We start from the raw sequence: 15,280 nt of genomic DNA, 5'->3' as shown, positions 1-15,280 counted from the left end.
AACGAGGTAAATAGGGTTAAGTGACCTGTCTAGGGTCACAGCTAAGAAGTGTCTGAGGCCAGATTTGAACTCAGGAAGATTAGTCTTCCTGCCTCCAGGCCTGCACTCTATCTACTGTGCTACCTAGCTGTCCTAAAATCTATATACAAATTAGTTATTAATATGTGGCAACACACACACACACATCGATTTCTCCCTAACTAGAAAAAAATTTAAATAACTACACTGAAAGATGAAAACGCCAATTGGGTTTAATTCAGAATGCTACTTATAACAAGACTAACATGAAAATGAACAATGTCATTAGAAACTTAAGACACAATTCCTATTCCCAAAGAGTTATAAACAAGAACAAAGAACTGAGGAGCTTGTTTCTAAACAATACAGAGGACAGGGAAAACTCTTTAGTGACCTACACTGAACATGTGATCTATTCTATGATCTTTCTACCACAGCCCAGTATCTTATCTAAGTTCAAGATATAAGTCAAAAAGCTCAAAAGAACACTTTTACTCTCAGGAAGAATAAAGTATTTATTTTTAAAAAATGAAAGAAGGGTTTGAAAGAAAAAAGAATCTGAAGAAGCAAATTAGAGTACTAATCTGTGGCAAGAAGTCCAAGGGCAGATTAACAGGATACCAAATTGAAAAATACAAGTGTTCTGTGGTCCTTCTTCCCCAAGCAGTCATTTTGGAGCTTTACCTGCAGGACCTAAACTCTCTAATGAAAAACCTATTTGACCTTCATGAAATAATGATATCTATCCATCCACCAAAGATCAGAGGACGCCAGGCACAGGGTGAATGACTGTCTCCTATGGGGTCAAGGGGCAACTATTTGTGCACCTAATCACAGGAAAGAGATCTATCACCTTCCTTGGGTTCAGTAAACCTGATGGCTAATCCCAACTTCTGGAGACTCAGAAGGGCACAAGTGACTCTGCTAATAGGAATCCAGAAAGGCTCACTTAGAATTAGACTTTAGGCAAGAAAACCTTAGGGACACAGGCAGCATTTTCATCACTACTACCAATTGAAGGCAAAGCTTCAGAGAGAAAATGAAGTTTGGGAAACAAATATCAACTTAATAAGATGCCACGTGAGAATATAAATTTTGTATTTCTGGATAATGGCTTAAATGATAGGAATGACAGGTTCCTGGCCAAAGATTCTGTCCAGAAAGGCCCAGGGTAAGCACCTGGACTCTTGCACAGCTAATTAAAAGTGTTTTAAACAGACAAGGAAAAAGGGATGAGAAAAAATGCCTATGTATATCTACCAAGACAGATATCAGAAAGAATAGGTACAAGAAAGGAAGAAGCAATAAAGATGCCTAGAAGTTCACAGGAGACAAAGTCCAAGAAAAAAGCCACAATAAAACTAATGACTTCATATGCCTATGCATATGAGGCAGGTAAGTGGCACAGTGGGCAGTGTCCTGAACCAGGAGTCAGCAAGACCCAAGTCCAGCCTCAGACACTTACTACCTTTGTGATCTTGGACATATTACTCACCCCTGTCTGCTTTGGTTTCCTCATCTGTAAAACAGAGTTAATAGTAAAACCTACCTACTAGGGTTGTTGTGAGGATCAAAATGAGATAATATATGTAAAGCACTTTGCAAACCTCAAAGCGCTATATAAATGCTAGCTATTAATATTTTATGTCCAATGTGTGGGTAAGTAAGGTAAACTAGAGGTAAACAAGGTAAACTAGGGAACTTAGCACAAAGAAGAAAATTTGACAACATAGGTATCACTGAGTCATGGTAAAAGACATGGGAATATGGCTTTTTGAATATATTCAAAGGAAAAAGATAGGAAAAGGGGAAATAGAGGAGGTGCAGAGTAGCACCATCTCTTTAAAAATGTGTTCAGTTAAGAAAATCTAAAGGACCAAAAGAGAAGAGAGTATGGCTGAAGATGAAAAGCAGAAACAGAAACAACGCTATCCACAGACATCAGTGAGCACCAAGAGAGAAAAAGGAAATAGATGGGTTCAAAGAAACAAAAAAGATCACAACTCTAGGGTATGATTTAATGATGATTAGAAACTAGAGCTCCATCTCTGCCAGAACTCTTTTAGTGATAATTTCATCCTTTAAAATAGGAAAGAGACAATGAAGGAAACATTTATTTTGCACCAGATCCTCACCAACAAGGAGGAACTCATTTCTAGTTGGGAATTATGGAGGGAATATGGTCACTTCATCTTAAAATTTGTGACAGAAAAGACAGAGAGGCTCTGTTAGGAGTTAGTCCAAGAAGGGCAAATCATTAAAGAACTTGTTAACAGTAAATACTATAGACACAAATACAAAAGCAAAGCAATTCCTATACTCAAGGGGCTCATATCCTACTAACGAGGTAAGGAAACTCAAGAATAAAACATTAAAGAAATGAAGGGGGAGAAAGCAATTCTAATCAGGAGAAAAGAGGGTAAATTATATAGAGGCCAATGGAAACTAATCACCAACTAACAATTTTTTTTTTAAACCGTAGAGATGACGAAAGTCAGGGCGGGTAGTATGACAGTCTTGTGAGAATGTCAGGAAAATTGGAATTCAGAATAAGCTGAGACTATTAAGAAAAAAAAAAGTACAACTAAAATGGATGTTTTTTCCCCCATCAGAGAAAGAGAAAAATCAAAGAAAAGGGAGAAGGGGAAGGGAAAAAGTATTTATTAAGCACCTAATATGCACCAGGGACTGGGCTAAGTGCAGTCTTACAAATATCTCATTTGACCATCATAACTACTTTACGAGGTAGCTATGGGTAGACCCATGTTAGGGTCAAGGCAGACAGAGGTGAAATGTCTTGCCCACGGACCTGAGGCTGCATGTGAACTCGGGTGTTCCTGGGTCTACACTCAGTGCTCTCTCTACTACACTACCGAGCAGAAGGGATAGTGTCACTGCCACTCAACTTTCACTGTTTCCTCTGCCAAGAAAATCACAGGAGATCCAGTTCTTCTGCCTATCTTTTCTCTACTAAGAAGAATGTTCTTTGCACTATAAAGTGCATAAAAAGAACAGGAAGCATTTCCTGATACTTGCTTTCCTCCCAAAATGATTACATATGCACTTATATATTTATATGTTGTATTCTCAGTAGAATATAAGCGCCTTCAGGGCAGACTGTTTCTCAATTTACCTTTGTAACCCTAACACCTTCCAAATGAATGGATGAATGAACATTGCACAGAGGAGTCACTTATATACTTGTTGTATTGAAAGACTAAGTAGAGGAAGGGTCAAAGGAGCCCTACCTGCATGTGATGCATTCAGTTCACCAAGCCTGGATGAGCAACATCCCCAGGAACTAAATAATTAGCAAATGTGACTGAAGGGTTGCTTGTCAGTGATCTCTGCTGGAAGGGCACAGGACTAATGAAGTGCAAATACCGTTCTGATTTTTTTAAGAGACTAGAGTCTTAAAACTACAGACCCCTGAGATGACTTCTAATCCTGGCCAAATTCTAGAATATATGAAAGACATGGCTAGTGAACACATAGAAAATGAAGTGATGGTCCCATAAAAAAAAACCAAGAAGGTTTCACCAAGAACATGCCATACCATTCCTTTTGCAGAAGGGTTACTACACTGGCATATCAGGAAATTCTAGAGATATATTCACTGATTTTTTTCAAAGTCTATCATGTTATTCTTGCGGATAAATGTAGGCAAGGTGATAACACAATGAGGTAGCTACAGAAGTAGCTATACTCAAAAATAGTTATTAATGGTTCCAGTTCAATGTCAACTTGGAAGGAGATGGCTAGTGGAGTGGTTGTCCCTGTACTACTCAACATTCTTATCAATGATCTGAATAAAGGAATTAATTGCACGCTTATCATATATAGAAAGTACACAAAGATCTTGATAGGCTAGAACACTGGGCTATATCTAAAAAGATGAAATTTAAGAAGAATAAATATATAATTCAGCTAAAAAAATCTAATGGGTCAGGCCATGTACTATCAGTAAAAACTGCTAAAAAAATAATGTTCAAAAATGCTCAAATGCATGCAAATAATATTTAGGTTGTCCATTTGATTAATAATTTTCAAGGTTTATATGGGAAAATTAAGAATCCAGACTATACAATGTCAAAGGCAAAATGTTCTGTGAAGTGAGTATCATAACTCTTAAATTTTGTTTTGAATAGCAAACATTCAATATTCTTTGTTTTTACATACCACTATATGTGAATCTACAAACATATATCTTTGAAAACATAATAAAAATCAAATGAAAACTATTGTACAAGCTTTCAATTCACATGCAGTTTTTTTAAATACAAGTCAGATAGATTTCAATTGCTTCCGGTCAAAAAGCACTGTAAAAGTTTCAGAGCAAGGAGTAATGTTATGTAGTCTTTAAAATATCAAATTAGAACAAAAGAATACAGGGTGTTTCAGATACACATCAAATGTGTAAAGACAATTTGTACCTACAAAAACTTTCAAACTCAACTATGTTCTACATTAGTAAGTGCTTTATCCTGTTCTTTGTATGCTCAGGAAAAATAGTAGCAATTTTTAAAAATGAAAATATTACATAAGCAGAAATGTCTAGTTAATCCAGATGAAACTTTTTGTAAATTTGTACAATTAAAAATACATAAAAGAATATTAAACTATGTAAATTCATTTCTGGAGAAACTCACCAAAAGATATGACAAAGTAAAACACGTTTTAAAAACAATTTTTTAAAAAGTTACCACTTTTTACCCCAATAATTCTCATAATGCCTTCAATAGCTGCAAAAATGAAGTAAAGAGCACCCAGTCCGATCACTCGATGCATAACTGTTCCTAAACGGGGTCTGAATCAATGAAACGAGAAAAACAAAGCATGAGTAAGGTAAAATACAACTGAAGAAAATATAGTGGGTACAATTTTTTAGTAACAAGTCATCATCTAATTACACATAAGCAGTTCCCAATTTTCTTCTTCCTGCGGTTGCCTTTTTCAGCAATAGATGGCAATCAGGTCTTTGAAATAGAGACCCAATGAGTTAAGGAAGCAAAAGAAAATTGTTTATGCAGATTAAGTCTACAGATTAAGGAAGCAGATCCTAAAACAGAACAAAGAATAGATAGATAACAGTGAAATGTCTGTGTTTTTTTAAAGCACCGTTCAGAGCAGATTAAATGAAAATTAAAAGAATGCAAAGCAATGGCTGTCTGGATATGATGGGTTACAATTCTGCTATTAAGCAGAAGTAGGCCTGGTACTTCTCTGAAGACTGTCAGTAGGATTCATGATGTGGTCTGGGCCTCAGCTAATTTTATAGACAAAAACTTAAGGTTAAGATGAGGCCCATGGTTACACAGGTTAGTAAGTGATAGAGTCAGAATTCAAATCAAAGTCCTCCGACTTCAAATCCAGCTTTCTTTCCTCTGTACCACCCTCTTTTCTTGACTCAAGGCTAGAAATGACCTTAGAGATCAGCTAAGTCCAATGGCTTTTTTTTACAAACGAGGAAATTGAGGCCTACCCATATGAGAATGCTCTAGCTCCTGGCACACTGAAAGCACTTAATGATTGTTAACTAACTTGCACAGGTAGTAAAGCAGCAGAGGCAGCATGTGAACCCAAATTCAATCCTCTTTCCACTGTACCATGTCACCTCTTTTTAGGAGAATCAAGGCAAAAGGAAAAGAGGAAAAAATATTTAATCCATTCCTCACATTCACATTTAAGACAACAGGACAACTGGAGAAACAACATACCATCACAAATGCTACAGTTTCCACATTCCTATGGCAGACATGTTTCCCACCGAGCATAATCTACAAGGCCTCACAATCTGGAGAACCTCACTGCCCTCATCAGGATACAGCACTCAACAAAAAGGAAGGAAGAGGCAGGGGGAAAAAAACAGGAAATGTTGAAGTGCCATAGTTTAAAAATATACATAGAAAGTATCTTGTTTTAATATATGGTTACATATAGCTATAGAAACTCTTTCACCTTAGCAAACTGCAGAGATTGTGGACAAGAAAAATGATTGATTTTATTAGTTATTCCCCAAGATATATGAGTTGGGGACAGAGTAAAATTTAAAACATTAAGTCTATCATTGGAATAGTGGCAACTTAAAAAAAATTCAAATAAATTGTAAAAACAGAATTAAATTCAATTACCCTGAGCCAACAAATTTAATGGTACTGATATTTTTTCAGGACACTCAACACCCACCCATCAGAGCTATTTTATATGAAATAAAATTATGTTTTGCAAACTACCAAAATGCATTTTAAGAAAAAATTAGTTAAAAATGAAATCTAAAATAGCATAATATTCATACTTAAAACTCTGAAGCCATAATTTCAAGTGACTTAATAGAGATTTTGAGATCCTGGATCCAAATTAATGTGGAACCAAAATTCCTTTCCCACTCTGACTTTTTATATAGCATAATGGACAGAGTCAGGCTCAGTCAAGAATCAATCAATAAGCAATGAGTAAAAGCCTATTGTGGGCCAGGTACTGTATGAGGCCTTGATGATACAAAGAGAATAAATGGAACCCTTCTCAACTTGTAAAGAGCTTACATTCTAAAGGAAGACCTGAGTTCAAATACTACCTCTTCACACCTACTAGCTGTGTGACCCTAGGCAAGTCACTTAACCTCTCAGTGCCCCAGTGGACTCCCTAAGACTATAAACTGCTATTATAGATGGAGATTCCTCACTGAGAACTTCCTGCACTGATAAAATCACAGATCCAGCTAAACAACAACCAAAAAAACTACCACCCAACTTCAAAACAGGTGAATACAAATTGACAAGAAATTTATTCAAAAAAGTATCTTCTAATATGTAAGGTATGTAATATCTTCATTAGAATCAATAAAATTCAAACACTTATTTCCCTGGGAGAAGTAGAATCCCTTTCTCCCAAGTGTAACTTGGGGCTGTACTGCCTAGGTTCTGAGGGCGATGCAAAAAAAAAAAAAAAAGTAAGAAAAACTATCCTTGCCCTAGTATAGGAAGTAACATGGAATAAAACATGCACGCAAATATACAAAAAAGCTTGATGAAATAAAAGCACTAAAATAAGTGGCAGGTTTTGGAGGAGGGAGTTTCTCTCACACAGCTTTATCTATGAAGATTACATTAGCAATGTGGAAACAGGAAGATCAGTTAAGAAACTATTGCAATAGACCAAGCCAGAGGTAAAGAAATCCTTAACTAAATGGTAATGAGAATGAAAAGGAAAGGCAGATACAAAAGAATAGCAGATACCACAGGATTGGGAATGAATTAGAGGATGAGGGAGACTGAGTCAAAAGTGATTCTAAGGATTTAAGTCTGATAGAGAAAGTGTTGGCACTATTAAATGGAAAATTCAGGGGCAGGATGGTTGTAATAACACCTAATACTTACTTCACAATGCCATAGCCCAAGCTCACAATAATAACCAGGAGGCGTGCTAATGTCCTCTTAATTGCAGAAATCAACTCAGCAAACATTAATAAACCTTGGGCTGAAAAGGAAACAAATCACTTCTGATACAAAATAGTGATCTAGAAGAAATTCTCCATATTCAAGATTTCCCATTTCTTCAAATACATTTGGCCAACCCTTTCTCAGATTTGGAATCTATGAGCCCTCGTGGGCACAGTAACCTTTTTTAGAAATGAAAAAATGCCTGCATGTGAATAGTATACAGTTGCAATGCTACTAAAATAAAGTGGATTCTTTGTTATATTGAAAAGAGAAAGGGAAAAGTAAGCAAGCAGAAAGAGGGTCACTAATTCAAAAAATCTCTTAAGTTTCACCAACAAAAAATTCTTTTAACTAATAAGCTACTCTTTGGGAATATAAATACACATAGAAAATTAAGTCAGCAGGGATCCACAACAGTGAATTGGAATTTTATTTAATTAAGGGATGGGAACAATAAAGGAATCATAAGATTCCAGAATTTTAGAATTAGAAGGAACTTAAGTGCCATCTAATCCAACTGAAACCTAAAGAATTTCCACTACGACATACCCAACAAGTGGTTAATCAAGCTCTGCATGAAAAGCTACAATGGTGGGGAAAGTATGCCAACATAGATCCAACTCCTACTCAAAGGACCATGTGGTTCCCCTTCAACTCCTTCCTTTCCCATATTTACTATGATGACTAACAGAAATCAAAAGGTCTCAAGAACCCACCCAGCCAAATGCTTCATATACCATTTATGTAATAGATCAGCAACTTACAAGACAGTCCTGTGGTATTGACATTTTGATATTCTGCATAAAATACTGCTTTTTCCAGCATTCCCAGGAAAATAACAGCAGCAATCCAGAACTGAATCCTTAATAAATCTTTCCAATAACAGGCAGACCACATTAGCCAGAGCACACCATATAAAATGTAAATAATGCACATCACCATGTAAAACTGCAGAAAGAAAAGGAGTTTTAGATCATGTAAGCCTTAATTCTCTTAAGGCTGGCTTTCCTCTGTCCAAATGTCATTCTAAGTTATTTACTATTTTTTGGTACTTTAGAAACAAAGATGGATAAGTACCGACAAAATAAGACACCTGATGAGAGATTCTAGGAAAGCCATTTCAACTCTCAAGGCCTTAACTAACTCATCTGTAAAATGAGAGAATTAGAGGAGATTATCTCTCTTTTGCTAACATTAACATTCCACCATTTGTTAGTTTCCATTTATTCTCCTACTTACAATCATTAAAGGCCATTCTGATGCAGATATATATCCATGAAGGCCCACCATCGAAAGAGAAACTGGTGGGAAAAAAACAGATAGGTTTTCTATCAATTTCTTTTGTTAAGCTATTTAAAACACACCCATTTTTCTGATGACAGAGGTCCCTGTACATCCTCCTCCTGTAGCTCTACCCTTCTATGTGTACTATAATCTCCAAGGAGAACATGAGCTCTTAAAGAGGAAGGACTATCTGGCCTTTCTAACTTTATAACCAGTACATCGTTTCCCACATGACAAATACTTAATACTTTTTCATTCATTCAAATGAACAAAAACCTATACCATATTTCATCTAACACAATGGTAGATAAAAGACTACAGTATTCAATAACTACTTATGTGACAGATTAATTCAATAATCTGACCCATGCTAGGTCAAATGACTTGAGCCAAATTTGCTTATAACCAGATAGCTATATCATTTACAACAGGAGGCATAATCTGGCATTCTGGAGGCCTAAACCTAAAACAGGAGGCTTTAGAGTTATCTATTTCATGTCTATGCCTCATCTTCAAATGATGAGACCACGCTTTCAGTCTTGTCCTTTTGGATCTCTCACAGCAGCTAATATAACGTTGTCAATGCTTTTCTATTCTTAGAATATTCAATAGCTGAGGATAGGTAAAAGAGAATAAATATTTGAAAAACTAGCTGAAGTAGACAAGCTAGGATTAGCAGAAAGCCTCCTAATCTTCAAAAACCTCAATTTTCACCCATTTTTTAATACTGTACTCTTCCTATCCCAGAGTAAAAAGTGGCAATGAGAAGAGCCAAGATTAAACTATTTACTTGTTCTCCTTAATTCTTTCAGTCTTTTTATTCATTCATCTCATCTCTCGCCTTCCTTTCACTACAAAAGATTAGTTTATACTTGCTGCTTTTTATTTCTTACTATCTACTGACTCTTCAGACTCATGAAACCTATTCAGAATCATGATCTGGCTTTTATCCACATCAGCTCTGATTGCTTCTTTTATCTGTATTTCTGGCTGCTTTTTCCTCCTTTCACCCCTATATGTTGGTGTCACTGAAAAAAACTGTCCTCAGTATTCTCTACACCTCAAGAGGGCTGACTTCCAAACCTTCCTGTTCAGTCACAAGTTCTCCCTTGCACTCCAGACCACAAGCTCCAATTGCCTCCTAGGTATCTTGACTCTCATATCTTACCTGGACCTAATTCAAACTGAGCATGTCCAAAACCAAACGATCTTTTCCCAAAACCTATCCTTGCTCCGAACTTGAGTACTTCCGCTAACGGCACCAGATTCTCAATCATCCAGACTTAAAACTTACTCCTTTTCCCTCGCCATAAGCAGTCAGTCACCAAGTCCTGTTGGTTCTATCTATTAGATTTCTCACATCTGTTCCTTCCTTTCCATTCCCACTGTCATTACATTAACCCATTAACTCTCACCTAGAACATTGTTTTTGGTTCTCAACTAGTTTCCAGAGCCCTAGCCTCTTCCTGGGCCAATCTAACCTACCTACTCTTCATAATACTCTTCTTAGGGGACAGCTCTAATCATGTCACAGTAGAGTTTGAAGATTTTTAATAGTGTTACCCTCCCTGCCTACCAAACAAGATACCAAATCCTTAACCAAACACAAAAGGCCCTGACATACTTTTTGGCCTTATTTCCACTGTTTTTCTTCTCATGCTTCATGCTAGAACCAAAAGAACCACATTTCTTTTGACTACATATCCAATACTTTGCTGCTGTCATGCTTCTACCCTTTGCTCCCACCTATACACCCCAATATCCCCCCACTGAAAGTCTTCTCATGCTTGAAAATCCAGATCAAACCAAATGTCCATTCATCCACTAAAGTTGTCATTCATTGTTCCTCCAAGTCAAATGGGATCTCTCCTTCTTTCGCTCTCTCAGAATTACAGGATGAAGAGTTGGAAGAGACCTCAGAGCCCTATTAGTCTTATCTATTCCTGAAAAAGAACGCATTCAAAACATTCAACCTTGGTTTGAAAGTATCTGCGAGGAAGAACCCACTATTTCCAGGGGTAGCACATTCCACTTTTCAGCAATTCTGTGACTTCTACTCTTTCTTCTACTTCTTTCTTGCTTCATTAAAGCATTCCAAGAAATCATTAACTACTCTGTTGTAAGGCAGGGAGACCTCCTACAAATATGTAGATAACTTTAGTTCTGAATCATAAAAATATCATGCCTCACACACAAGCCTGATTACCTACTCCTAAAATGCTTCAGTTATTTCTTCCTTTTTTTTTCTGCAGGTATTCCGCAGTTTGGTCATTGACAATATTCTTTACATTTCTGCCTCTTTTCAAATTCATCCAAATGCCCTCCTCCTTGCTTCCCTCTCTCTGGTCACTAGATTTCCCTCACTTTAGTATACCTTCTATACAATTCTACTGTGTCCCCTGCCCACTACCCAGTTTCTTTTACACTTCCATATATTTTGAGGCATACACTTCCAATAATCATATCCCTTCCATGGGTCTCATCTCACCAAATCTCAGAAATACCCAAGATGTCCTATCTCTCTTCTCACTTTACAATTTCTACCTTGCCTTGTTCCCATACTTCATACAAAATGCTCAACTAAAACTATGGCTTTATTTCTGGCTCCTTTCTTGGGCTGTCTTCTATGAAGTTCTGAGTATCTCTACTACTTTTCTTTTTACATTATAGACATGACCAAAGTATAAGAATGCGGGTTAGGAAGATAATTCTCTCTCATCCTACTCCATTTCAGTTTAAAGCCCTTATGATTAGATTTATAAGACTACAAGCAGATCCATTTTTACCAGGCATTATTAGGTACAATCCATCCCTGGCCAGGAATCAGTCATTCCTGTATTTTGAACTTGTGAGCAGAAATCCAATCCTATTCCCAAATCCATATTTTTAACCAGATCTTCACTTCCCAAATCTGCAACTTTCCTAAAGCTTTTGATTAGCAGCACTAATAAAAATCCCACCTATGGTGCTAAGATCTTCAGTTTCTTGGCAAAGATTTCACAATCCTTAGCAATTCTTTTTGCATTCCTAATGGCATTATGGTATGAGATACATGCATCACCAGAAGCAGGAATAACTCCTCTCTCTGAACTCAGTTTCTATAACTCCTCTTATGAATTTCTGTTCTCATTTGTGTAACTCTTGTTCATAAACATATTACTGATGTCTCACTGTAACTTAGAGGTAACTGTGGGTTCTAGAAGGTTTATGCCAATGGGATGTAAAAGCTATGGCAAACATTATTAAACTGAACATAAATTTATAAAATGGAATGAAGGATGACTTATGGATTGCCCAAATGCTCTACTAGTACTCAAAGAATATTAAGAGGACCAAATGAAGGCCCCTAAACAATCTGGTATATCTGATAATGCAAGGTTTCTAGAAAGATATGGACAAAAATCACAAAGGATAAAAAGGTGAAAGGTATTCTAGCTGTGCTGGAAGTGGTAAGATCCAGTAAAGTTATTTGTAGAACAATTATATCTCCCCATCTAGCCTAGAAATCTCCTGAAGGCAGAGATAAAATTATGTCTCATTCATGTTCACATTTATTAAGCATCTGCCACATTCAAGTAACCATATCTACACGTGTGGGTTCTTAGAAAATGTTTTGTCGTCGTTGCTGCTGTTCAGTGGTTTCAATTGTGTCCAACTCTTTGTGACCCCATTTGGGGTTTTCTTGGCAAAGATACTGGAGTTGCCATTTCTTTCTCCAGTGGATTAGGCAAACAGAGATTAAGTAAGCTGCCTAGGGTCACACAGCTAGTGAGTGTCTGAGGCCAGATTTGAACTTAGGTCTTCCTGACTCCAAGCCCAGGGCTCTATCCACTGAGCCGCCTAGCTGCCTCCAGTAAATGTTTACTGAAATGAAATAAAATCTCATGTAGAAGTCAATATATTTATTTACCAAATAAATTTCTATAAAATCAAAACCATTCAAGGGCCCAATGATGTCCACTAGAAACATTCAACATAAAATTCTGAAAATCCTGAAGACTTCATAATATTTGATAATCTTCTCCAAAATACTATTTTAATTAAAAATTTTGAAATTTGCAAGTGCAGAATGAACTTTATAGCTGATGATAAGGCTTTAAATTGTATACAATTTTTTTTACTGAAAAATTAAGTTTCTTAGTTAATTCAAAAAGAAATTAAAAATACTTCTTTAAAATATAATACAAATTTGCTCTTAGGAAAAGTATAAGACTTTCATCTTAGAAATTTAAGGCATTCCAAAAACAATAATCACTTCCTAAAGCATAATTAGTAATAATTAACTTTTAAATGACATATTACTAACAGTATAGTTACATTCAGAATAAAAGACAGAGTACTCTGAACACAAAGAAACATGCTTTTAGTTAAATAACTGTACCATTCAAATTCCAGTATGTGTCTTCCTTTTCTGTTTTAAAAGAAATAAGAAAGAGATATGGTCCATCCCTCCATGTTGTGGCTACAACATCATCCTACAAAACAGAAAAAATCCTTTTATGGAAAATGGAAATGACAATTTAAAATAACAACTATTTGCTCCATAAATTTTAAAACTAGTATTAGATGTTGGACTTGCTTTCAATTTGTAGCAAATATAAAGGGTAGACACCAGACTGATGATGAAAATATCCAATATCTGTTTTATTCAAATAAATCTTTGCTCCAACTCTTTACTACCATACTGAGCAAAAAAGGGAGCAGTTTTCTCTCAAATTTCTCTCCAAAAGCCATCTTTCTATACATCCCTTCTTTTAGGGTAGCTATTATTAATATCTGGTTTTTCTAAAACATGTCTTTTTAAAAAATAGTTCAGGGAATTTCTGAATTATCTATCTAGATTAAAGGCAAAGGACAAAATACATTTCACTCTAAGAAAAAGAGCGGGGTAGAAAAGACTTAGCATTTGGAACCAGAGCAAACTGGGTTCAGATTTCAAGTCTACCACTTGTTATCTTAACAACTTGTTATCTTATGTGTTTGGGGAAATGACTTCTCTTCTCTGGGTCTCATTTATAAAATGAAGGATTTGGACTAGATTGATCTCTAAGGTCCTGTTTTTAGCTCCAAATTCCATGACTACAAGATTCTCCTAAATTTACCCTTCTCTAAATCATCAATTTGCAGTAACTCTCCATGAATACTATCTTTCCTTGCCCCCTTATATCTGAACTTTCCACTTCTGTTTCTTTTGCTCTCTTTAATACCATGTCTGATGCATTCCTATGAGCTTAAATAATCTCCATCAATTGGTTTATAGTTTTTCCTCCTTTCCTCATGGACAAAAGATAAAGGGCAGAGGAATAACAGTATGGAAAGAAGAGAGAAATGTTATACTGAGATCGTTAAATGAAACCTTAAAGACAGTTTTAAAACAATATACAGGGGCAGTTAGGTGTTGCAGTGGATAGAGCTCCTGCCTTGGAGTCAGGAGGACCTGAGCTCAAATTTGGCCTCAGAAACCTGACACTTACTAGCAGTGTGACCCTGGGCAAGTCACTTAACCCCGATTGCCTCACCAAAACAAAACAAACAAAAAAACCCCAATATACAAAAGAATTTGGGATTGATGTAGACAACATCAATACAAACAACATGTCTCCATTTAAATAAACTCTGTTTGCAAGCCACTTATTTTGTTTCCTCTCCCCCAAACACATACCAAGTACAATACAGCATGATGAAACTGACTATCCATCAGTATTAGATTTTTCTAAAAGTCCTACTGCACTGTATCTTTGGTTTAAGAACAAATGAAAATTAAAATTTACCATGGACCCTTGCAAGTCTGGAAGCTTTTTCATATTTACTACAGTTTGTTCTTTACTCTAAAAAAAGGAGAACAGATGATTGAAATCAACAAGGCCAACTCAAAATAAAAATTTTTCAGTACTTTCTGAAAGAAAAAAAAATCAACAGTTGTTAAAGATAACACATACCAAATGGGGAATCTCTCTCTGTACAAAATATCTAAGAATCCCAAAGGATAAGTTGAATAAAAGAGGACAAAATAAAGTGCTGCTATTAATTTTTTAAGCCTACAATTAAATGTGTTAACTGACATGTTTTCCCTAATAACACGTAGCACAATTTTTAGCTGCTTTATAGAGACCTCATATTTTTAATAGGGCAAAAGAATAAAATGACACTTAAAATAATTAAGAAGTTTGAATTGGTAGAATTTGAGGAAATCTTAAAGGAACAGGGATTTAACATTTAAGAGAAGACTAGAGGTTTAGTATGTCATAGACCACTAGACTTGACAATTACTCCTTTTACTAAAAAAAGAATGGAAAACAATCTCTACTTATTAGACTTTAGAATGAGATGGCAGGGATCATTTTTTTTTGAAGTTCTTTTGCAACCATTGTAATTTTGGATCATTTAGAACAGACAATATACACTGATCGAGAATATGGACTAATAGTTGATTAAAAGCTAATAACATACACATATTTTATGTAAAAAATAAGTACTGAAATAAAGCTCTGAACATAAGGAAAAAAATTACTTATTTTTGCAATAAAAGCCTCACAGCT

The 15,280-nt window shown here is 35.8% G+C and overlaps 1 protein-coding gene across 1 annotated transcript in view; it reads right to left on the bottom strand.

The window, feature by feature from the left end:
• TMEM87B (transmembrane protein 87B) overlaps window positions 1-15,280 on the bottom strand; it is a 50,244-nt gene that overhangs the window by 19,094 nt on the left and 15,870 nt on the right. The window contains exons 6-11 of the mRNA XM_027853861.1: window positions 14,513-14,569; window positions 13,123-13,216; window positions 8,697-8,758; window positions 8,222-8,405; window positions 7,395-7,494; window positions 4,732-4,825 (exon numbers count right to left, since the gene is read on the bottom strand). Coding sequence (XP_027709662.1) covers window positions 4,732-4,825; window positions 7,395-7,494; window positions 8,222-8,405; window positions 8,697-8,758; window positions 13,123-13,216; window positions 14,513-14,569 — 591 coding nt within the window. The remainder of the gene's footprint in view (window positions 1-4,731; window positions 4,826-7,394; window positions 7,495-8,221; window positions 8,406-8,696; window positions 8,759-13,122; window positions 13,217-14,512; window positions 14,570-15,280) is intronic.

Source organism: Vombatus ursinus, unplaced genomic scaffold (assembly GCF_900497805.2).
Source record: "Vombatus ursinus unplaced genomic scaffold, bare-nosed wombat genome assembly UNPS02010219.1, whole genome shotgun sequence".
Taxonomy (NCBI): Eukaryota; Metazoa; Chordata; class Mammalia; order Diprotodontia; family Vombatidae; genus Vombatus; species Vombatus ursinus.
Note: the sequence above shows the minus strand (reverse complement) of the source record. Positions and strands in the feature narration are given on the sequence as shown.